This window comes from Protopterus annectens, chromosome 1.part1 (genome assembly GCF_019279795.1).
Source record: "Protopterus annectens isolate FY-2018-M chromosome 1.part1, PAN1.0, whole genome shotgun sequence".
Lineage (NCBI taxonomy): Eukaryota > Metazoa > Chordata > Ceratodontiformes > Protopteridae > Protopterus > Protopterus annectens.
Genome location: NC_056726.1, coordinates 981,834,408 through 981,858,537, shown reverse-complemented (window position 1 = coordinate 981,858,537; position 24,130 = coordinate 981,834,408). Strand labels below are relative to the sequence as shown.

General features: G+C 42.6%; 1 protein-coding gene across 1 annotated transcript in view; it reads right to left on the bottom strand.

Moving 5' to 3' along the window:
* LOC122808397 (gastrula zinc finger protein XlCGF26.1-like) overlaps nucleotides 1-24,130 on the bottom strand; it is a 259,922-nt gene that overhangs the window by 135,035 nt on the left and 100,757 nt on the right. The window contains exon 3 of the mRNA XM_044079365.1: nucleotides 7,192-7,314. Within this exon, the coding sequence (XP_043935300.1) occupies nucleotides 7,192-7,314 (123 nt within the window). The remainder of the gene's footprint in view (nucleotides 1-7,191; nucleotides 7,315-24,130) is intronic.

Sequence of the window (24,130 nt, the reverse complement as noted above, 5' to 3'; positions counted from 1 at the left end):
CCTTTAATTTCTTCTGCTTCTCCTATGACCTCTGCTGACCTGTGACCTCTTTTGCTATTTTTTCTTTTTCCTATTTTGTAAGATACTGACCATATTGTATTATGATGTACATACTGTACATTATTATGTATTTTGTTACTTGGTCTGCTTTCTCTGACAGTTTTGTATTAGTTTAGGTAAAACTTGCTCACTGTAATATCTTACCTGTTATGTTACTTTTTTGTACTAAAGTTTTTCTCCTTGAGTCTGTGCTGTAAAAGGGCTTTTGGCCTAGTTTTACTAACCCGGTTAACAAATGTCAAATAAATAAACAGGATACCTGTGGGGGGTCATGTCTACCTGTGAAATAACTGCCAACCCATTACCTTTTGTCAAACCCGTTTTTCCATTGTCTATCCCAAAAATCAAGCACACTCATTTATACAGCAGTCCTAATGTCTGCAGTTGAATTTCAGATGGAATCACTAACATTTCCTTACTATGCCTCTCCCTTCCTATTGAAAGCCCTATTGGGTCATTGTTATCCAACAGCCCTAACACATTATGATTTCTGAAGTCATTCAGAGACATGTGACTGCTGTGTTTCCTGCTAAAGTAAGGAGGTGTCAACCCTGCACCTCAGAAGAAAATTTTCTGTGCTCTTTTGCAATGTTATTTGCATCAAATTCCTTCACAGACATTAATTTCAATTTAAATCCTGTGTGCTAATATTGCTCAATAATATTTGTCACCACCATAGGGGGCTTTCCCTCTGTACTTCATCTCTGCCTTTTGATATGCACATGCTAACTCCAAGGTATCTTTCGCACATGCCTTAATAACAGTGCATATCTGAAAAAATGCGTAATGGCCAGTACACTGAATGCAATCATCTGTTTTCTGTCCACCCAACAAATTAATTTTATTTAACTAGTGCTTGTTTTGAAATTCATTCTAGATGGTCATAACAGACTGAATATACTGTGTTGGAGTCAAAGTACAAATAGAGACCATCTGTTGAAAAGGCATCCATGTATGTGTCAGTACTACTGCAGCATACACCATGAGTGCAACAGGCATCCATGTATGTGTCAGTACTACTGTAGCATACACCATGAGTGCAACAGGCATCCATGTATGTGTCAGTACTACTGTAGCATACACCATGAGTGCAACAGGCATCCATGTATGTGTCAGTACTACTGTAGTATACACCATGAGTGCAACAGGCATCCATGTATGTGTCAGTACTACTGTAGCATACACCATGAGTGCAATAGGCATCCATGTATGTGTCAGTACTACTGTAGCGTACACCATGAGTGCAACAGGCATTCATGTACGTATCAGTACTACTGTAGCATACACCATGAGTGCAACAGGCATTCATGTATGTGTCAGTACTACTGTAGCATACACCATGAGTGCAACAGACATCCATGTATGTGTCAGTACTACTGTAGTATACACCATGAGTGCAACAGGCATCCATGTATGTGTCAGTACTACTGCAGCATACACCATGAGTGCAACAGGCATCCATGTATGTGTCAGTACTACTGTAGTATACACCATGAGTGCAACAGGCATCCATGTATGTGTCAATACTACTGCAGCATACACCATGAGTGCAACAGGCATCCATGTATGTGTCAGTACTACTGTAGCATACACCATGAGTGCAACAGGCATCCATGTATGTGTCAGTACTACTGTAGCATACACCATGAGTGCAACAGGCATCCATGTATGTGTCAGTACTACTGTAGCATACACCATGAGTGCAACAGGCATCCATGTATGTGTCACTACTACTGTAGCATACACCATGAGTGCAAAAGGCATCCATGTATGTGTCAGTACTACTGTAGCATACACCATGAGTGCAACAGGCATCCATGTATGTGTCAGTACTACTGTAGCATACACCATGAGTGCAACAGGCATCCATGTATGTGTCAGTACTACTGTAGCATACACCATGAGTGCAACAGGCATTCATGTATGTGTCAGTACTACTGTAGCATACACTGTGAGAGCAACAGGCATCCATGTATGTCAGTACTACTATAGCATACACAGTAAGTGCAACAGGCATCCATGTATGTGTCAGTACTACTGTAGCATACACCGTGAGTGCAACAGGCAGCCATGTATGTATCAGTACTACTGTAGCATTCACCGTGAGTGCAACAGGCATCCATGTATGTGTCAGTATTACTGTAGCATACACAGTAAATACAATAGGCATGTGTGTCAGTACTACTTTAGCATACACCGTCAGTGCAACAGGCATCCATGTATGTGTCAGTACTACTGCAGCATACACCGTGAGTGCAATAGGCAGTGCAACAGGCATCCATGTATGTCAGTACTACTGTAGCATATACCGTGAGTGCAATAGGCATCTATGTATGGGTCAGTACTACTGTAGCATACACCGTGAGTGCAATAGGCATCTATGTATGGGTCAGTACTACTGTGTGCAACAGGCATCCATGTGTGTGTCAGTACTACTGTAGCATATACCGTGAGTGCAGTGCAACAGGCATCCATGTATGTGTCAGTACTACTGTAGCATACACCATGAGTGCAATAGGCACATATACCGTGAGTGCAATAGGCATCTATGTATGGGTCAGTACTACTGTAGCATACACCATGAGTGCAACAGGCATCCATGTGTGTGTCAGTACTACTGTAGCATATACCGTGAGTGCAATAGGCATCTATGTATGGGTCAGTACTACTGTAGCATACACCGTGAGTGCAATAGGCATCTATGTATGGGTCAGTACTACTGTAGCATACACCGTGAGTGCAACAGGCATCCATGTGTGTGTCAGTACTACTGTAGCATACACCGTGAGTGCAACAGGCATCCATGTGTGTGTCGGTACTACTGTAGCATACACCGTGAGTGCAATAGGCATCTGTGAGTGTCAGTACTACTGTAGCATACACCATGAGTGCAACAGGCATCCATGTATGTGTCAGTACTACTGTAGCATACACCATGAGTGCAACAGGCATCCATGTATGTCAGTACTACTGTAGCATACACCGTCAGTGCAACAGGCATCCATGTGTGTGTCGGTACTACTGTAGCATACACCGTGAGTGCAATAGGCATCTGTGAGTGTCAGTACTACTGTAGCATACACCATGAGTGCAACAGGCATCCATGTGTGTGTCAGTACTACTGTAGCATACACCATGAGTGCAACAGGCATCCATGTATGTCAGTACTACTGTAGCATACACCATGAGTGCAACAGGCATCCATGTATGTGTCACTACTACTGTAGCATACACCATGAGTGCAACAGGCATCCATGTATGTGTCAGTACTACTGTAGCATACACCGTGAGTGCAACAGGCATCCATGTATGTGTCAGTACTACTGTAGCATACACCGTGAGTGCAATAGGCATCTATGTATGGGTCAGTACTACTGTAGCATACACCGTGAGTGCAACAGGCATCCGTGCAACAGGCATCCATGTATGTCAGTACTACTGTAGCATACACCGTGAGTGCAACAGGCATCCATGTGTGTGTCAGTACTACTGTAGCATACACCATGAGTGCAACAGGCATCCATGTATGTGTCAGTACTACTGTAGCATACACCATGAGTGCAACAGGCATCCATGTATGTGTCAGTACTACTGTAGCATACACCGTGAGTGCAACAGGCATCCATGTATGTCAGTACTACTGCAGCGTACACCATGAGTGCAACAGGCATTCATGTATGTGTCAGTACTACTGTAGCATACACCGTGAGTGCAACAGGCATCCATGTATGTGTCAGTACTACTGTAGCATACACCGTGAGTGCAACAGGCATTCATGTATGTGTCAGTACTACTGTAGCGTACACCGTGAGTGCAACACTATAAACTGACATTGGCATATATACAAGATGTACAAATCATTGGGGAAAAAGAAATCGGGTGTGAAGAAGATGGCAAGGAAGGGAATATGACAAGGGAAGGCGAATCGTGCAGGAAGGGTTAACTTAACACATAAGCAGTTGTGAAACACAACAGCTTCATCATATTTGATATTGAATACCCTTTGAATTCAATGGAGTATTCACTAGCTTACTAGCCGACAAGGTGTGTGTGTATGCACACAGAGCTCATTTAATACATGCATGTGTATCTATATTTTCCTATAAATATTTGTTCAACTCATGTATGTTTGGGAAGGTCTATTTATTTAAAATTTATAAAAATATAAAGGCATTGTCAAAGTCCACACTGGTGTCCCTAATTTTGGCTTACACATATGCTCTGACATAATACAATCTGTAAAGACTTTCGAATAAGGTGTTAGAGTCGCATGAACAAATAATGACATTTACTGCACTAAACTCTGTTTCATAAGGCGGCCACGGTGATGCAGTGGTTAGCGTTGCCACCTCACAGCAAGAGGTTCTCTTGTTCGATCCTTGGATGGAGTGCCTTCTGTGTGGAGTCTGCATGTCCTCTCTGTAGTCGTGTGGGTTTCCTCCAGGTGCCCCAGTTTCCTCCCACATCCCAAAGACATGCTGTAGGTGGACTGGACATTCTAAATTTAACCTAGGTGTGAGCGCGTGCATGTGTATGCCTTCTGTGGAAGGTTGGGTGCCAGGCTGGCAACTCGACACCATAAAAGCTCCACTGCCAATCACAAGCGGACATGTGATCCGCTGTGGTGACCCCTAACCGGGAAAAGCCAAAAGAAGAACAACAACAACTCCGTTTCATAAAAGGGATGCCAACTCATGTAGTCTTATTTTGTGAGCTTACTACATTAATAGTACTGCTGTTCGGAAACATTTCTGATTTGGAAACGTTCTACACGGGTCTGTACTGACAAGATGACAGACATGCTTACAGGTGTATCACTAACACAAGCTGCACAAAGCAATCAAAACAGAAACTAGTGGGTCCCATAAGAGGCTTGGGAGGTTGTTGTTAAGAAGAAACAAAACTATTTTATTGTTCAGCTTGGCATTACATACGATGATTCAGGTTATGCTATGACAGAATTACTATGTAAAAATAACCATGTGAACACCCAGAAAGCAATTCAAAGTAAATATATTACTGCGCATATTTTACAGAATTGGTATATTGGCCTACACTGTCGATTGATAGCTGCGATTTCCTTTTTCTTATTTTTTAACACCTAATTCCTGAGAAAGTGCCAGTCGAAAGTCAGGAGTAAAGAAACATATGAAGGAAGAGTTTTAGTAGCACACCACCCTGTGATTTGTTTGATGTTTATTGTCATGCAAAGTTGACTAATTAGTTGAATCCATCCAAGCTGGAAATGTGAGATTCTGGCTCATTAAAGGAGGGGAGATGGGAGGCGTAACTTGGTCAGGAACTGCAACTAACAAAACTGCTCTTTGTAAAAAGTTTTTTTTATCTCAGTAATTTGTCGGCACTTTTGCAAGCTTCTTTCAGAGAATGTGTAGTACATCAGTAGGGACAGCATTTGTAAAATTTGTGCAGACCCGTCTGTGACATTTATCTGCAGACTCTTAGACTTGGCAGTTTTTTCAGGTTTTCCATTGTAGGGGAATGGAAGTTTAATCTGACAACAAATGGTAGGGCTACTTTTTCTCACAATCAGGGCTGTCATACTGCAGTTTGGGACAGATTTAGCTTTCCAAGGGGGACAAGGATAAAAAGAAAAAATTAGGAATGAATACTTATTTTGTGACAAGCAGCTTTGAAAGGTGTATAAATTCATTACTAGATGTAATATATAATAAAAAATGTTTTTTCATCATTTGCACCTAGTGGCCCTTTAAACAATGGAGAAACATTTTATAAGCTTTCTTATACATTTCTGATTATGTACACTTTTTATATTTACATTGTATTTGTGTATTGTTAAGTAATTTCTGTTCTTTGGAGCTTTTCTCTATGGTTGTATAGTGAAAATGCGTCTCAAACCCAGTCAGACTTTCCCAGTAAAGAAATGCAAAAAAAATAAACATAAACTTTTCATCAGTTAATATTCTGTTTTCACGTTTAAGTGATGTATTGGACCCATTTTCATAATTGCATTCATTTACATGTTTCCCACTCATCTGTATTTTTTATCCCCCCTCCCAGCAACATTCTTTGGAACACTAACCAGCGCCTTGTGGCCCACTGTCCACTGTTAGGTCTACCTGCCACACAGGGCTGGCCTTTGGTCAACTGGTGTCCTAGGCAAAAGGTCTCCACAGTACCCCCCCCAACACCACTGGTGCCCCCATCCTGGTATACCTACACCATCCAGATTACTGGAAAAGTGCCCTGTTAGAGTACCACCCTAGGTGGCCGCTTAGCTGGCCTATGCCTATGGTCGGCTATGCTGCCACAATACTTACTCCTACACTTTCTCTGTAGGGCTGGCATCAGTGAGAAGCTAAAGGGTGTTCTGGGGCCTGGCCAACTACTTCTGCAGGGGAAGTTTTTTATTTTCTGTATAACCTACCCATTTCCTGTTTCCTCCCTTGTGTTCATTGAGTTCATCCAAGAGCTACTCCCCTCAATGGACAACACCTCTCGTAAGGGAGTATCACTGGCAAACTCTCACTTATTCCTCCCTAATAACACTTCAGATATCAAAGATGGTACTCGAACCTGGGTTTACTAGGCTGTAGTTATGGCTTTATATCTCTATATCACAGCACTGACCATTTATCTAAAATTGTCATCTTTTGTTTTCAGTTGGTTAACTAGCTGAATCCATACTGCAGAGGGATACAAGCCTAACTGCAACCCAGACAACCTGGATATATTAGCAGCTGGGATACTGATGGAGTCAAATGGGGAGTCATGAAGAAGTAAATGGTCGGCATAACCATCCTGGGAGGAATGAAGTTGGCCCAGTTCACTGTAATGCTGGTTTCCAGGAAAGCACACTGAACAATACTACCTCTGTAAATGTGCAGTAACACGCTAGCATTGGGACAGTAATATTGTCAAGGATAAGAGTAAGGCTGCCACATGGCATGGGGACATTACGGCTAAGCAGAAAATCTCATATGTTTGAAGACAGTTTACTGAAAGTAGTAATTAATGGATTTGGTAGGGTCATAGGAAGGCAATATTTTGGTAGTAGGTAGGATAAAAAACATAAAAAGGTTTAACAATTTTGAGATATGAACTGTAAAACTGAACTGGTTCATTAGCTGAATGCACCAACCATTTACTTACTGGTTTGAGGAATTTTAAGAAGATCAGTCTGGAGTGTCATCACACCATCTTCAACACTAATACAAGGGTGTTCACTAGGAATTTCAATTAGCAGCAACAGTTTCTCTAATGGGATGTCGTATCCTGCATAAGAAAAAAAACACAAATTATAGTTACAAATACAGTTTAAGAAGATACATTAATTATGTTTTCTACTTTCTAAAAATAAAACATAATGCATGCCAGAAACACAGAAATACGTGAGCTTTTCAGACACAATTTGCTTTAAACATGAATTCTAGCTATCTAACTTAAAAGATTAATTTGCAAAGACACCATATAAGAAAGCCAAGCTTACAACCATAATGCAACAGTGTCACAAACACCAAAATATGAAGAGGCCATAACACTAAGCATAAGCTGTATGCAAAATAAAAGTTACATAAAAAAACTTTTGTGTTAGAAGACTCTTGTCCTTCTAGATTCAGGTTGACTATCATAACACACAGGCTGACACATGCAGATGCGCTGTAGCGAGACTGGTTAACAAGTCCAAAGCTAAACTGCACTTCTGATGAAGCACCGTGACTCCCAGACAGAGTTCACCTGCCTGCTTAGAGGAGGTTAGGTTCATTGTACTTCTGATAGGTGAAGTGACAAGTGTACTCTGTTATAATAACCTAGTAACTGATTCACTTACACTGTACTAAACAAGTCTGCACTAATCCAGGGTCTGTCCATGGGTGGACTGTACATGTTTGTCAGCTGCCTCTACCCTGAGAACAGACAGAGACAGACAGTGTGCCCATTGCTCATGACTGTGTAATAGCATTTTAGTGAAGGGGATTCTGTGCATAGTACCCTCTGAGCCTCAAATAAACAGATATAATACATTATTCTTTTCAATAGGGCTTTTGTCAAAACTTCATTCCTCATGAATGGAGAACAGGAACAGTCATCCCCCTGCATAAAGGTGGGTCATCTAGACCCTGGAAACTACAGACCCATAAGTTTCACTAGTCTTATATGCAAATCCATGGGAAGAATTATTTATTTATTTTTATTTTTTATTTAATATTTGTTAACTGGGAAAGTCCGACTTGGAGCAAAGCCAATTTTTAGCGGAAGCCAGGGAGAAATGCTCCAGATGCGTCATTGTAATGTGAGAGGAAACCCACACGAATGCAGGGAGGATATGCAGACTCCATACAGAAGACACCCAAGCTAAGAATCAAACTGGAGAACCTCTTGCTGTGAGGTGACAATGCTACAGCTGCACCACTGCACCGTCCAATGATCAATAATGACACAGGAAACCTCTAAACACTGGACCCAACCAATTTGGTTTCATCAAGGGCAGGTCATGCCTACTCAACCTGGTGAACTTCTAAGAAGGTCACCAAAGCAATGGATGGATCACACTGCCTACCTTGACCTGGCCAAGGCATTTGATACAATCCCCCACTCAGGCATTGTTTACATACTAAAGAAGTTAAGTACAAACTCTTATGTTAGCCAGGGGATAGCCATCCGGTTCACAGAAAGGACCCAGAAAGTTAAAACTGAGGAGTCCCTCTCTACAAAGTGGTCAGTCACAAGTAGAGTCCCTCAGAAATTGGTCCTGGGACCACTACTTTTTGGAATTTACTTCTCTGACGTAAAGGCCAGCATCAATGGCCTCTAACTAACTAAATTTGCAGACTATTTATTTATTTATTTATATTTGTTGACTGGGAGTGTCCGACTGGACATAGGTCCATTTTCAGCAGAGGCCCGGGGAGAAAAGCTCCACAGTTAAAATAAACAGACAGTAGTTACATTGGATTACATAGCGATTAACAATTTAAGATGGCAATTACTTACAACATATTTACAGATGAAGAACATAGTACATCAGTAGACAACTAGAATCTTTATCTGCGAAGTACATAACAGACATTAACAAATGTTACAATAAGAAGTTCCTGCTGTATAATAAGTACTAGGCTTATGAGCATCTGAGCTTGCTATAATCAAGATAGTTAGTGGAGTGGAAAGAAAGGTAGTGGTTGGATGGGGTGGATGATATTAGAGTGTGAGTTGCAAGGGAACAGCCAGCATGTTTTTAGGTGCGCTTTTAGTAAAGTTTTGAAGTGGGTGCATGATGGTACATAGGTAATTGTGGGTGGGAGGGAGTTCCATAATTTGGTTATGGTGCAAGAGAATAGTGCTTCACCAGCAGAGTTACTGGCTTTAGTGATCTGCAAGTGATTTTTGTTGCTGGATCTTAGTGGTCTGGTGGTGTGATAGGGTTGGAGTAGATTCTGGAGGGATGGGACATTTAGTGGATGGTTTACTAGTTTGTGGGCAAGTGAGAGTTGTTGATACCATTGAAGGAGGTGAGGGAGTTCAAGCCAGCCCAGTTCAGCAAGTGAGAGACAGTGGTGACTACGGCAGGATGCCCCTGTGGCAAATTTGGTGATTTTGTTGTAGCAGGTCTCTAGCTTGTTTAGATCGAAATTGCCTTAGGTTGGTATATATTGGAGAGGCATAAAGTAGAGTGGAGATAAGGTGGGAATTTGCTATTGAAATCTTTGCTGCTTTGGTGAGAAGTTGCCTATTTTGCAGATGATTGCAGATTAGGAGCTGTCACTGAATCACCCACTGACACAAACAACTGGTGTCAGAGCTATGCACTAAAACTAAATGCCAATAAATGCATAACAGTATCTTTCAGGAAGTCATCCACCCCTGGTAACTATTATATCGATAACACAACCCTAAGAGTTGATCCAGTCGGCAGGGACTAGGAGACACGCACACACACACACACACACACACACACACACACACACACATACACACATACACACTAATCTAGTCTTTGACCATCACATGTCTACAGTAGTGAGGAAATAATTCTACGTTATGGAACTTATAAACAAATGTATGGTACCTAGGTCTAATGAAGTCATTGTTCCACTATATTCAGCAGTATTCATCAGACTTATTTATTTATTTGACATTTCTTTACCGGGGTGATCTGACTGGGGCTACAGAACCCATTTTCAGCAGAGGCCCGGGGAGAAAAGCTCCACATACAGAACAAATATAGTATAATTCAATACCATATAAATGACATTAGAAATACTATACAAACATAAGTTGAAAGAAACTATGTTACAAGATTACACATCTACACAATTCTGTAGAGTTAAAACATAGATAGTAATAGGCATCACCTGTCACCACTGGGCTTCCGGATATTGGCAAAGGCTCTTGCCACCCCCATAGTGCCTTTTTTAGGCAAGGCTCAAAAGTCAAACCCACCCCCATAGACAGCACAAGGAACAAGAAACTAAGGGTAATGCTGCTTAACGCCAGAAGTCTTAACCTCAAGATGCACGCACTTGAAGCTCTGCTCAGTATGGAGAACATCGATATCTGTGCAGTGACAGAAACCTGGTTCAAGGCTCCAGAGAGCACCCCAGCACTACCAGGCTATACCTCATATCATGCTTTTCGGACCCAAAACCCGGACCGAACCACAAAAGGAGGGGGAGTTTCCATATTTATCAAGGATATCCAAACCTCCAGGTTAGTGGCATTGCACGAAGTATCAGAGACCATCCATGTGCAACTAACAGTGGGCAAGACTGCTTTTCAGTTTATAGCATCCTAGAGACCACCCTCTCAAAGTCAGGAATCCCACTCGGCTTTCCTGAAAACATTGGAGAACATGAAGATCTCTCTGAACACAATTATATTGGGTGACTTCAACTACCCAGCACTACTCAAGCCCCAGCACCTTAGCTCAAAGGTTCCTGGAAATTATAAACTCAAATGCTATGGAACAACTAGTCACCACTCCCACAAGAGGGGACAACATACTAGACCTGATCATTACCAACATGGGGACTTTATGCTCCACACCAGAAGTATATCCCTCATTGTTAAGATCAGACCATAAATTAATTTCACTGGATGTCCACATCCCGACCCCACCCGCAGCCCAGAAAACCACAGTGAAAAACTTCTCAAAAGCAAACTACTCACTTCTCAAAACCAAAGTGGAATCCTTCAAGGCCCCAGGGCCAGTGGAAACTATGGCCCAAACTGCAGAATCCTATATAAACGCACTCCACTGACATCTCCAGGAATGCATGGATCATGCTATCCCAAACAAAACCAAGACCCAATCATCCAAAGGCAGGCGTCCAGTCTGGTGGACCCCTGCCATAAATAAACTGTACAACAGAAGGAGGAAGCTACTACATGATAGAGCAAAATCCCTAATAGGGAAGGCATCTCTGATCAGTACTAGCAAAAAATTACGATCCCTCATAAAATCCTCCAAGGCCAGCTTCAAGAGAAAAATTGCACAGGACACCAAAGACAATCATAAGGCTTTTTTCAGTTATGTTAGGAACCTGGGATACAACTCCCAGACTTGTTCTGAGTTGATTCTAAACGACAAAAAATATACTGAACCCACAGACATTGCCAATATCCTGGCAGACAGGTTCAGTGCAAACTTCTCCACCCCCTCCTCCCCAAAAGAGCAAGTATCTATCCCGGCAGAGGACTGCCTCCCAAACATCTCTGATGCTCAGGTGAAGGCTGCCCTCTTCAAAGCAAAAAACACTGCTTCCATGGGACCAGATGGCATCCCAGGTTGCGTCTTACATGAACTCCAAGAGGAACTAATCCCACAAATAAAACAGCTATACAATCTCAGCCTCACTACAGGATATGTGCCCACAGAATGGTGTACAGCAACAGTGGTCCCACTCCACAAAGGTGGAGCCACTACGGACCCTGGAAACTATCGCCCCATAAGCCTGACTAGCTTAATCTGTAAGGCTATGGAGAGGATCATCATGGAGCTCATAAACAAAGACATTGTGGACTGACAGACACTAGATCCTAGCCAGTTCGGCTTTGTCAAGGGCAGATCCTGCCTTTTGAACCTGGTTGACTTCTTCGAAACAGTCACCAAAGCCATAGATGAAGGGAAGGTAGTCCACACAGCCTATCTGGACCTTGCAAAGGCATTTGACACAATACCCCACTCAGGAATCATAGATAAGCTATCCAGCTTAAATATAAACCCCTATGTCACAAGATGGGTCGCAAACTGGCTCAAAGACAGAACCCACAGAGTGAGAGTTGCTGGAGCCATGTCAGACTCGAAACCGGTCACAAGTGGCATCCCACAGGGTTCTGTCCTGGGACCACTCTTGTTCGGTATATACTTTTCCGAGGTACAGGCAAACGTGGGAGGACTATGGCTCACAAAGTTCGCAGACGACTGCAAACTGGGCGCCATAATCGACTCTCCAGCTGACACAAACATCCTTCAAAAAGGTCTGAGAGAGACAGATAACTGGTGCCAGTGCCATGGTTTAAATCTAAATGCCAAAAAATGTATTGTCATACCCTTTGGCAAAAACAATGTGCCCACAAATTACCACATAGGCGGAAACTCATTAAGTACAGAGAAAGTTATTAGGGACCTGGGGACCCAAGTTGATAGCAATCTCTCCTTTGAAAACCATACTGCCAAAGTGGTTAGAAAGACCTTCTACATAGCCCACCTCATCACGAAGGGTTTCACAACTAGATCAAGAGAGATAATCGTGCCCCTTTATTCATCCCTCATCAGGCCCATCATAGAATACAATGCCCCTTTTGGGATGTACCTTACCCGACACCTGCAGCAATTAGAAAGATCCCAAAAGTATCTCACCAAGAGGATCAAGGGTCTCAAACAGATGCCATATGCTGCTCGGTTAAAAAAACTCCAGCTCTACTCAGTTGCATACCGCCTACTTCGAGGCGATCTATGCCTGACATACAAAGCTATGTCAAATCCAGAATTAATGGACATGCTCCACCTCAGTAAATTTAAATCCCTTAGAGCCACACGCTCGAGGGACTTGAACCTCAGCACAGAAATAAATAGAACTTGCTGGAGGGACAGGTTCATAACCCAGAGGCTCCCTTCGCTCTGGAATAGAATTCCAGTTCATGTGAGGCAGAGCACCTCACTGAATCTCTTCAAGAAGAATCTCGATAGGTGGATGGGGGATCGTAGGTTTGTCCCAGGGATTACTCCCGTGTCACTATTAGACAGAGGCACAGTAAACTAAACCTTAAAAAGGGCACAGTATACTCAAATCAAGGGGTGGCGTAAGCCATACAGAATCGGGCTAGGCTTATAATTGCCCCAGGGCAGATAGCCTAGTATGAACCTATGAACCTATAATAGTCACTGTCACCATATACATAGCCTATGAGTAGATAGTGTCCAAAAGTAGTATGTCGGTAGTACACTGTATGACAGTAACTGTTATAGTACATGAAAATAGAATGTGGGTTTCAGTTAGGAAAATAATCACCAGAAAGATAGTGAGAGAGTTAAGAATAGAGACATTACAGCTTGAGCAGTAACTTAAGGATAAGGTATAGAAACAGAAATGGAGTTAGGAGAGGTTTAGGCCCTTGTAGACTGTGAGGAAGTGAAATGTGACAAAAGAGGAGGATAAGGCTAGTGTGGAAGAAGAGGAAAGAGCGGTTTTGAAATTGGTTAGGTCAGGCATAGACCTGATAGCTAGAGGTAACGAATTCCATAGTACAGAGACAGTAAGAATACAGAGTGACTTAATTTTCTATTGGGTTTTGAGACAGCTAAGGGACTGATCATAGGGATTGAGTTGGTGTGCAAGGTGTGGCTAGATTGGCTAGTGCAGGGCAGGCAATAGGCTTCAAAATAAGGTTGTGGAAGGTGGATAGCTGAATAAAGGCAAGCTGGTTAGGGAGTTCAAGCCAGTCTAGTTCTAGTAGTGGTTTACAGTGGTGTGTGTGATATCTAGAGATTGTGGCAAACTTTGCAACTTTGGTGTAGCGCTGTTCCAAGTTGCTTAGGGTAGAAGATTGTAAGTTTTACAGGGGTACTGTAAAGAAGGGAGGAAGTAAAATGCTTTTGCAAGGGTAGTTTTGGTTGCTGCAGTAAAGAAATGCTTGTTTCTATACAAGAGTCACATTTTTGATAAGTTTTCTTTACATTTTGCTATATATGGGAGTCAAATGAAAGTTTATTGCCAATAATAACTCCTACAAGTTTGGTTTCCTGCACTATTTCTATGACGGTGTTGTCAGATGCAAGGATGTTGAAATGATCAGTGACAGGGGAGGTGTTCTTGGGATGAAAGAGCACTAGTTTTATCTTCTTTGAATTAAAAAAGAGTTGGGCATTTCTTAGTCAGCATAATGCCAAGATTAATACAGGTTTTTGACATAACATATATCATGGTGAGTGATTACAGATGGTTCTGCAGGAACACACTAGTGCAACTGTCATGATTTGTTATAAATCTTTGAGGGGAATCCAGTACACCTTCCTCAGAAATTAACATCTTCTGGAGGTGTCAGGAGGGACACTGTTACTGTATTTGAAATTATTAGCAATCCTGGCTAGTTGACAGGTGTGCATGGCATATATATACATATATGGCAGAATCCACACTGTCACAAATTTAACCCATGCCATTAGTGTTGTCAAGCAGCTATGTATTTACTGTGTACATCACAGGAACACTCATCACACATGCATCTTGAACCACTGAAGGGGGTTCCACACAACCAACCACTAATGGTAATGCAAAAAAATAAAAATAAATAAATAATTTTTAGGTATGGCCGATAAAATGTGTAGGAGCTCACCCTGGCAAATGTGGTACACCTGAGTAAATGTGGTACACCTGAGTAAATGTGGTAACCTGAGTAATTCATCCCTGGAAAATGTGTTGAGCAGTACATGAAAAGGGGTGAACTGTGTTAGAGTGTGCTCAACAATGTAATAAGGTTAAAAGTAATTCTGCTACAAATATACAAAATAAATAAGGTATAAAATAAAGCTTGCTTAAATGTAGAAATAGAGTTTAGCAATATGTGATTAGCATCCATACTAAATGACTGTGGCTTGAAAAATAAGGAATCTGCTTAATGGACATGTTTCTTTACAGACTCGGCAAAAATGTAAAAAAATAAGAATGTATACATTTCACACTGTCAGCAGAAAAGCTGACCTCTTACTGACTTAAAAATGTAAAAAAAAAACAGGATGCATGCATTTCACACTGTCAGCCAGAAAGATAACTGCTTCCTTAAATAATTGACAACAGGAAAACAATCTGTGTGTGTCTCTATCAAATGACACTGCTAACCAAGGAAGTTCAAATTAACATGCCTTTATCAAGTCAGCAGTTGTACGTGTTTTCCACAAAGAGGTTTCCTTAAAAGACAATCAGTATTGTTTCTATACAGGATGAAAAACAATTCCATTACATGCTTTCCTGCAAACTTCAGCAAACAGATGTTTTCATACAAAGTTCAAAATAGAATACCAAGAGAAAAACAGGATTTGTACTGCGTGACTAAAACTGTACATAAGAACTGTAAATCAAATTGTGTTAGAGATAAAGGTATTTGTGTAGGAACATACTGGTTCATAGGTTCATAGGTTCATAGGTTCATACTAGGCTATCTGCCCAAGGGCATTTATAAGCCTAGCCCATAGTTATGTGGCTTTCGCCACCCCTTTAGTTTGAATAAAACTATGCCTATTATTTTGCTGTGCCTCTGTCAAGCAGTGACACTGAAGTAATCCCTGGGGTATATCTGCGATCTCCCATCCATTGGTCAAGATTCCTCTTGAACAAGGCCAGCGAGGTGCTCTGCCTCACATGTACCGGGATTTTGTTCCACAGCATAGGGAGTCTCTGGGTGATGAATCTGTCCCTCCAACACGTTCTATTAATAACAGTGTCAAGGTTTAAGTCTCCCGCCCTTGTGGTTCTGAGGGATCTAGATTTTTTGAGGTGAAGCATATTCATCAAATCTGGGTTTGACATGGCCTTATATGTCAGGCACAGGTCACCTCTGAGCAAGCGGTATGAGACTGAATAGAGCTGGAGTTCTTTCAGTCGGGCAGCATAAGACATATTTTTGAGACCCTTTATCCTTTTGGTTAGGAACTTTTGGGGCCTTTCCAGCTGCTGCAGGTGTCGGGTCAGATACATTCCGAATGGGGCATTGTACTCAATCATAGGTCTAATGAGTGATGAGTACAGGGGGACGATGACCTCCCTTGATCTAGATGTGAATCCCTTCATGATCAGGTGGGCAATGTAGAAGGTTTTCCTAACTACTTTAGCAACATGAGTGTCAAACGAAAGGCTACTGTCAACCTGGGACCCAGATCCCTGATGACTTCTTCTGTGCTCAGTGGATTGCCACCTATATTGTAGCTAGGGGTAACCTTGTTTTTCCCGAAGGGTATGACTATGCATTTCTTGGCGTTTAACTTTAGGCCATGGCTCTGGCACCAGTTATCCATTTCTGTGAGGCCCTTCTGAAGGATATCTGTGTCAGATGTGTTTTCGACTATGGCGCCCAGTTTGCAGTCATCTGCAAACTTTGTCAGCCATAACCCTCCTGCGTTTGCTTGTACTTCATAAAAGTAGATGCTGAACAAGAGTGGACCCAGGACTGAGCCCTGTGGGACACCACTTGTGACAGGCTTTTAGTCTGACATGGCTCCAGCAACTCTGACCCTGTGGGTTCTGTCACTTAGCCAGTTTGTAACCCATCTTGTGATGTATGGGTTTACATTCAAGCTGATGAGTTTTTCGATGATACCTGAGTGGGGTATTGTGTCGAAGGCCTTTGCCAGGTCAAGGTAGGCTGTATGGACTGCCTTTCCCTCATCAATGGCCTTGGTGACTGTCTCGAAAAAGTCAACCAAGTTTAAAAGGCATGATCTGCCTTTGACAAAGCCAAACTGGGTTGGATCCAAAGTCTGCAAGTTCCCTATGTCTTTATTTATGAGTTCCATTATGATCCTCTCCATGGCTTTGCAGATGAGGCTTGTCAAGCTAATGGGACGGTAATTTCCAGGGTCGGTGGAGGCACCGCCCTTGAGAAGTGGGACGACAGTCACTGTGCGGCACTCCTTGGGTACGTATCCTGAGGTGAGGCTAAGATTAAACAGCTGTCCTAACTGCGGGTTTAATTCCTCATTGAGTTCGTGGAGCACACAGCCAGGGACACCATCCGGTCCCATGGATGTTGTGTTTTTTGCCTTGGAGAGAGCAGTTCTCACCTGGGCGTTGGAGATGTTTGGGGGGCTACAATCCTCTGGTATAGATATCTCTCCTTTTGGGAGAAGTTTGCACTGAACCTGTCAGCCAGTATGTTGGCAATGTGTGTAGGTTCAGTAATCTTCACATAATTTTGAACTAATTCTGAGCATATCTGGGAGTTTCCTCCTAGGTTTCTAACATAGCTAAAGAAGGCCTTATGATTGTCTTTTGAGTCCTTGGCGATTTTTCTCTCAAAATTTGCCTTGGATGATTTTATGAGAGCTCTTACTTTTTACTTATAATGATCAAAGGTGTCTTACCTTTCAAGGATTTTGCTCTATCTTGTAGTAGCTTCCTCCTTTTGTTGTAGAGCTTGTTTATGGCTGGGGTCCACCAGACTGGACGCTTGCCTTTGGTACAAAGAGTCTTAGTTTTGTTTGGGATTGCCTGATCCATGCAGTCCTGTAGGTGCTGGTAGAAGGCATTTGTAAGTGATTCAGCGGTTTGAGTAATGTTTACCACTGGCTCAGGGGCCTTAAAGGAGACCACACTAGTTTTTAGAAGTGTGAAGTCGGCTTTTGCGAAGTTTTTCACTGTGGTCTTTTTTATTTCAGGTGGGGGCGGGATGAGGACCTCCAGTGAGATTAGTTTATGATCTGATCTCACCAGTGAGGGGTATACTTCCGGTGTTGAACATTGTGATCCCATGTTCGTGATGATGAGATCAAGTATGTTTTCTCCTCTTGTGGGACTGGTGACTAGTTGTTCCATGGCATTTGAGTTTATGAACTCCAGGAACCTTTGGGCTAGAGTGTTTGGGCTTGAGTAGTGTTCCCAGTCTATATTAGGGTAGTTGAAGTCACCTAGTATGATGGTGTTTGAAGATACATTTATCCCCTCCAATGTTTTCAGGAAGGCCATGTGAGGTTCCTGAGTTTGAGAGGGTGGCCTGTAACATGCTACAAATTGCAGAGCAGTCTTGCCTATGGTTAATTGCACCTGGATGGTCTCCGATGCATCGTGCGTTGCCACCAACCTTGAGGTGCGGGTGTCCTTTATGAATATGGACACCCCCCCCTCCTTTCTTGTTGTTGTCCGGATTTTGGGGCGGGCATGATATGAGGTGAAACCTGATAGTGCTGGGGTGCTCTCAGGAGCCTTGAACCAGGTTTCTGTCACAGCACAGACATCGATGTTCTCCATACTGAGAAGGGCCTCGAGTGCATCTTGAGATTGAGACTTCTGGCATTGAGCAGCATTACCCTTAGTTTTTCCTTTTTGTGTTCTAGGGTGGTAGGTTTAGAATTTGAGCCTTGCCTAAAAAGGCACTATGGGGTGGCAAGAGCCTTTGCCAATATCCGGAAGCCTAGGGTGACAGGTGCAAGCCGTCCCTCAAGCAGCGTGGCTTGTCCAGCATGTCATCCCAGGCAGACAGACATTGGATCCCCTTTGAATGACACCAGAATTTAAGCCAATTATTAAAGCTGATCATCTTATCACTGTATTGTGGCATCATTATAGGTGAAGGCAGGATACTGCTCAAGGTCAGGGTCATACCTGCCTGGGCTACATAATCAGAGAGCTCCTCAATGTCTCTTTTCATGTAGTCCAAGGAGGTACGTCTCAGGTCGTTGACACCAGCGTGGACAATGACTGAGTCATACTTGTACCTGCTGTTGAGAGACCTGAGTGCTTGCGTTATGTGGTGGATTCTAGCGCCCGACAGGCAGCTTACTGTGACCTTCTCCTTACTCAGTCTGGTGAGCGGACGCCAGTGTGTCTGACTATGGAGTCACCTATGACAAGTATGTTTGGTGTTGTATTTGGCCTTAAGGGCAGTGACTGCTTTGCACACTGATTTTGTTGTTTGTGTGGTGTATTGAGTTTGCAGTTGCTTGGGTGTCTGCTTTGGAGGCCTCTGCTGTTTAGGTAAATTTTTACTTAGAGCCTCCGAGTATGTCTTAGTGTGTTTATGTGTTTGATTCAGTGGTGTGGTTGAGTTATGTGAGACTGGTATTGTGGTGTGTGTAGTTGCCTTCTCCTCCTGCCTGGTCTTGCCAGTCCTGAGTTGAGAGAGCTCAGCCTCCAGTCTGGCTAAATAGCTGCATCTCTCCAAGGTAATATCGTATCTCTCACAACATTCATGCTGATTGAGAAGTAAAGTAGCACAATGTAACTAAAACTGCAACAGTAGTTCATAAAAAGTTATTTATTGGTTACTGCTTTTAAAATGACAGAGTTTTTGGTGCTGTATCAATGTACATTCTACAAGTTTCTATGGGCAACAGACTGTGAATGCAATTATAACTAGACTTTGATTTCAGCAGAACCCAGCCAGCAAAACTTAGTGTCTTAAGAAGACTTTGGATCCAGCACAGTAAGCAACACCTTAATAAGTTAATTGCTCACATTGTACTCCGTTATTGGTGTGATGTGGGCTGAGAAGTATGGAACTATAATACCCTTTGATATGGACGTCCTGCACATACTCAGGAGTTCTGCTACAGACAAGGGTGTAGTCACCACTGTGGGTACATGCTGGTTGATGTTCCACATACCATCTACCCGAGCACACAGGTCACATTTATTTATTTTATTTATTTATTTATTTAAATTTGTTGACTGGGAGTGTCTGACTTGACGTAGGTCCATTTTCAGCGGAGGCCCGGGGAGAAAAGCTCCACAGTTAAAATAAAGAGACAGTAGTTATATATTGGATTACATAGCGATTAACAATTTAACATAGCAATTACTTACAACATATTTACAGATGAAGAACATAGTACATCAGTAGACAACTAGAATCTTTATCTGTGAAGTACATAACAGACATTAACAAATGTTACAATGAGATGTTCCTGCTGTATAATAAGTACTAGGCTTATGAGCATCTGAGCTTGCTATAATCAAGGTAGTTAGTGGAGTGGAAAGAAAGGTAGTGGTTGGATGGGGTGGCTGATATTAGAGTGGGAGTTGCGAGGGCATAGCCAGCATGTTTTTAAGTGCGCTTTTAGTAACGTTTTGAAGTGGGTGCATGATGGTACAGAGGTAATTGTGGGTGGGAGGGAGTTCCATAATTTGGCTATGGTGCCAGAGAATAGTGCTTCACTAACAGAGTTATTGGCTTTAGTGATCTGAAAGTGATTTTTGTTGCTGGATCTTAGTGGTCTGGTGGTGCGATAGGGTTGGAGTAGATTCTGGAGGGATGGGACATTTAGTGGATGGTTTACTAGCTTGTGGGTGAGAGAGAGTTGATACCACTGAAGGAGGTGAGGGAGTTCAAGCCAGCCCAGTTCAGCAAGTGAGAGACAGTGGTGACTACAGTAGGATGCCCCTGTGGCGAATTTGGCAATTTTGTTGTAGCAGGTCTCTAGCTTGTTTAGATGGCATTGCCTTAGGTTGGTATATATTGGAGAGGCATAAAGTAGGGTGGAGATAAGGTGGGAATTTGCTATTGAAATCTTTGCTGCTTTGGTGAGAAGATGCTTATTTCTGTATAATATTCCTAGTTTTTTGTGGACTTTTTTATGGTCATGGATAAGTGAATGTCAAATTTTAGTTTATTGTCTATTTCCACTCCTAGCAATTTGGTGTGTTCAGTTGGGTATATAGTGGTGTTGTCTTTTGCTGTGATGTTAAAGTGAGAGTTGTTTTGAGTATGTTTGGTGGGTTGGAAGATGAGTAGTTTAGTTTTGTTTGGGTTGAGTATTAATTGGGCATCGGATAACCAAGTTTCAACAGAGGAAAAGGCTTTGTGTGTGACTTTTTGCAGTTTTGGTAGGGACTGGGCTGAGCAGATGATGGTTGAGTCATCTGCATATTGTATGTTTGGTGGCAGAGGCTAGATTATTGGTGTAAACAGAGAAGAGTAAGGGTCCAAGGATGGATCCTTGGGGAACCCCTATGGAGACAGGTAGTTGGGGAGATATGCCATTCTGCCATACAAAGGATTGTTGGCGGTCAGACAGGTAACTCTGAAACCAGTTGGTGACTAATTGTGAGAAGGATAGGTTATTGAGGACAGAGATAAGTTGTTTGTGTGGGACCATGTCAAATGCTTTAGATAGGTCTAGGAAAGTAGCAGAGGAGAGATAGCCATTGTTTTTATGCTGAAGGATAGTGTTAGTAAAGGAGAGTAAGGCAGTGGTGGTACTATGGTTTGGTCGGAAACCATGCAGAGTACTGGAAAGGAGGTTGTTAGTAAGGAGGTAGTCTGAGACCTGAGAGTGTATGCATCTCTCTAGTATTTTGCAGACTGGAGAGAGAATAGCTATGGGGCAGTAACTGGTTAGTTCTGTGGAGGGTCCGCCTTTGTGGAGGGGAATTATATGTGATACTTTCCACAGTGTGGGAACGTAACTTTCTGACAGAGATCGGTTAATCAAGATGGATACTAGGTAGGCCAGAGCATCAGCTGCGATTTGTAGGTATTCACTTGTGAGGTTGTCTGCTGCTAATTTGGTGGGTTTAAGTTTAGTTAAGAGTACCACTTGGTCTGCTCATACGGGGGTGTGCTGTCATTTGTTTTTGCATTTACTTTTATAACGGAACTAAATCCCCCCATGATTTTTGTTCATTTAGTGCGTCTCCATGGCTGCCATAGCAATCCTTTGTGTGTGTTGATAATATCTGTATTATACAAATACCACAGTTGGATTCAATGATTGTCCACAATCTGCAGTCCTCCACAAAGCTGGTTGAAGGAAGGATGTGTAAATTAGTCTTAATATCCAAGACTTAAATAATGAACAGGAAATGGCCTAGCACACAGCCCCAATATATGGACCTGCTCACTGAACTCTAGATACAGGTCATTTCACACACTTCAACATATATATCTGTCACATATGTGATCCAGTGGTCTGCCCACTTGGTAACGTATGTGGTTATGGCCACTTGTGACAGTTTCTCAGCAATACCAGAGTGTGGATTCGTGTCAAATACTTTTGGCCAGGTCAAGTTACATAGGATGACAATACATGCTCTTGTTGACCTTCTTGAGGTCATTGAACAGATGCAACAGACATGATGTAGCCTGAACAAATCACACATGGGCTTGGCACACAGTCGGTATATTACCTGTGTCTTTTTAGAGAAGGTCCATGAAGACTCGTTGGTTTACCTCACAAATGAGGAGAGTCAGGGTGTGTTTATACCTTTATGCATCAGATGACTGTTACCACCAGTCAGAAGGATGCATGTTGATGTACACCCTTCCATGGGAAAGTACAGTTTTGTACTTACCATAAATGTAGATGTTCGAGTGTTCACACTGCTGCAGTCCCGCAGTCGGCCAGAGATCCAAAGTCTTGGTCCAGCGTCAGTTGCTGTTGCTTCTTCCCTGACGTCAGTGCGCCAGGGGCATATAAGATGCATCCAACGCCATTTTCTTGCCCCAGATGTCAGGTACCTCCAAGTAGGTAGGCAATACATATAAAATAAAAACAATACCTTCAGTCACAAGCAAATACACCACAAAGGTTGTATAGGATAGAAAGGTATACATAAGGCCAGCTAGTTCAGAGGGGATGGAGGGAGGGTAACCTGGACTGCAGCAGTGTGAACACTCGAACATCTACATTTATGGTAGGTACAAAACTGTACTATGTTCATCGTGTTACACTGCTGCAGTCATCACAATTGGGTAGAATCCCAAAGCTAAGGTTGGGTGGCTGGTCTATAAAGAGTTAGGATTGGCTATGAGACCCTGCAGAACTGCAGTGGCAAATCCTGCTCTGGATTTAGAGTAAAGAGGCAGGTGGTAATGCTTGGTAAAGGTGTGCACTGAACTCCAAGTTGCAGCCTCTAAAATTTCCTTGGTTGGTACTCCTCTGAGAAAGGCCACTGAAGTGACTGTAGCCCTGGTGGAATGTGGCCTAATGCTATTTGGGACTGATTTTCCATGCTGTGTGTAACAGTAATGAATACAGTGTCCTATCCATTTGGATATAGTCTGCTTTTAGATAGCCTTGCCCTGTGATTCTGCAGCATATGCTACAAACAGTTGCTTAGCTTTTCTGATAGCTTTTGTTTTGTCCAAGTAAAAGCATAGCTGCCTGTGTATGTCCAAAGAATGCAGAAGTTTCTCCCCTTTATACTGGGGGTTTGGATAAAAAGTTGGCAAATGGATGGTTTGGTTAAGAGCCACAGTAGATACCACCTTCGGCATAAAAGTAGGATTTGTCCTTAAAGAAACCCTGTCCTGATGAAAAATTATAAAAGGTTCCACTGCCATTAATGCCTGTAGCTCTGAGACTTTTCGTGCTGAAGTTACTGCCAGGAGCAGAGCTGTTTTCCATTATAAAAATTTCAGATCGGCTGTATTAGCTGGCTCAAAAGGTGGCAGGGTCAGCTTTTCCAAAATAAAACTGAGATCCCAGGTTGGTGTTGGAACTCTCCGGGATGGTCTTATGTTTTTAGCCCCTCTGAGGTACTGCTTTAGCAAGGGATGAAAGAATAAAGGAGGATCCGTGTTATAATGTGCTGAAATGGCAGAGGCATGGATCTTAATTGATGAGAAAGATAGGCCTCTGCCCAGCATCTCAGTTAAGTATTGTAAAATCTGAGGAATGTTTGGAACAAGAGGATCTAGGCTTTGAGCCTGGTTCCAGGTGCAGAATCTCTTCCATTTTTCTGAGTAAGCTTTCCTGGTGCTAGGCCTCCTGGCCTCCAAAATGACATCCATAACCGCTTTAGAGAGAGGTGTTGCCCGTTTGACTAATAAATCTGCCATGCAACCACGTTTAGTGTTTTGAGCTGACCGTGCAGGATCTGATTGTTTTGTTGAGTCAGAAGGTGTGGAATTTGAGGCAAAATCCATGGTGGGCCTTGTGCTA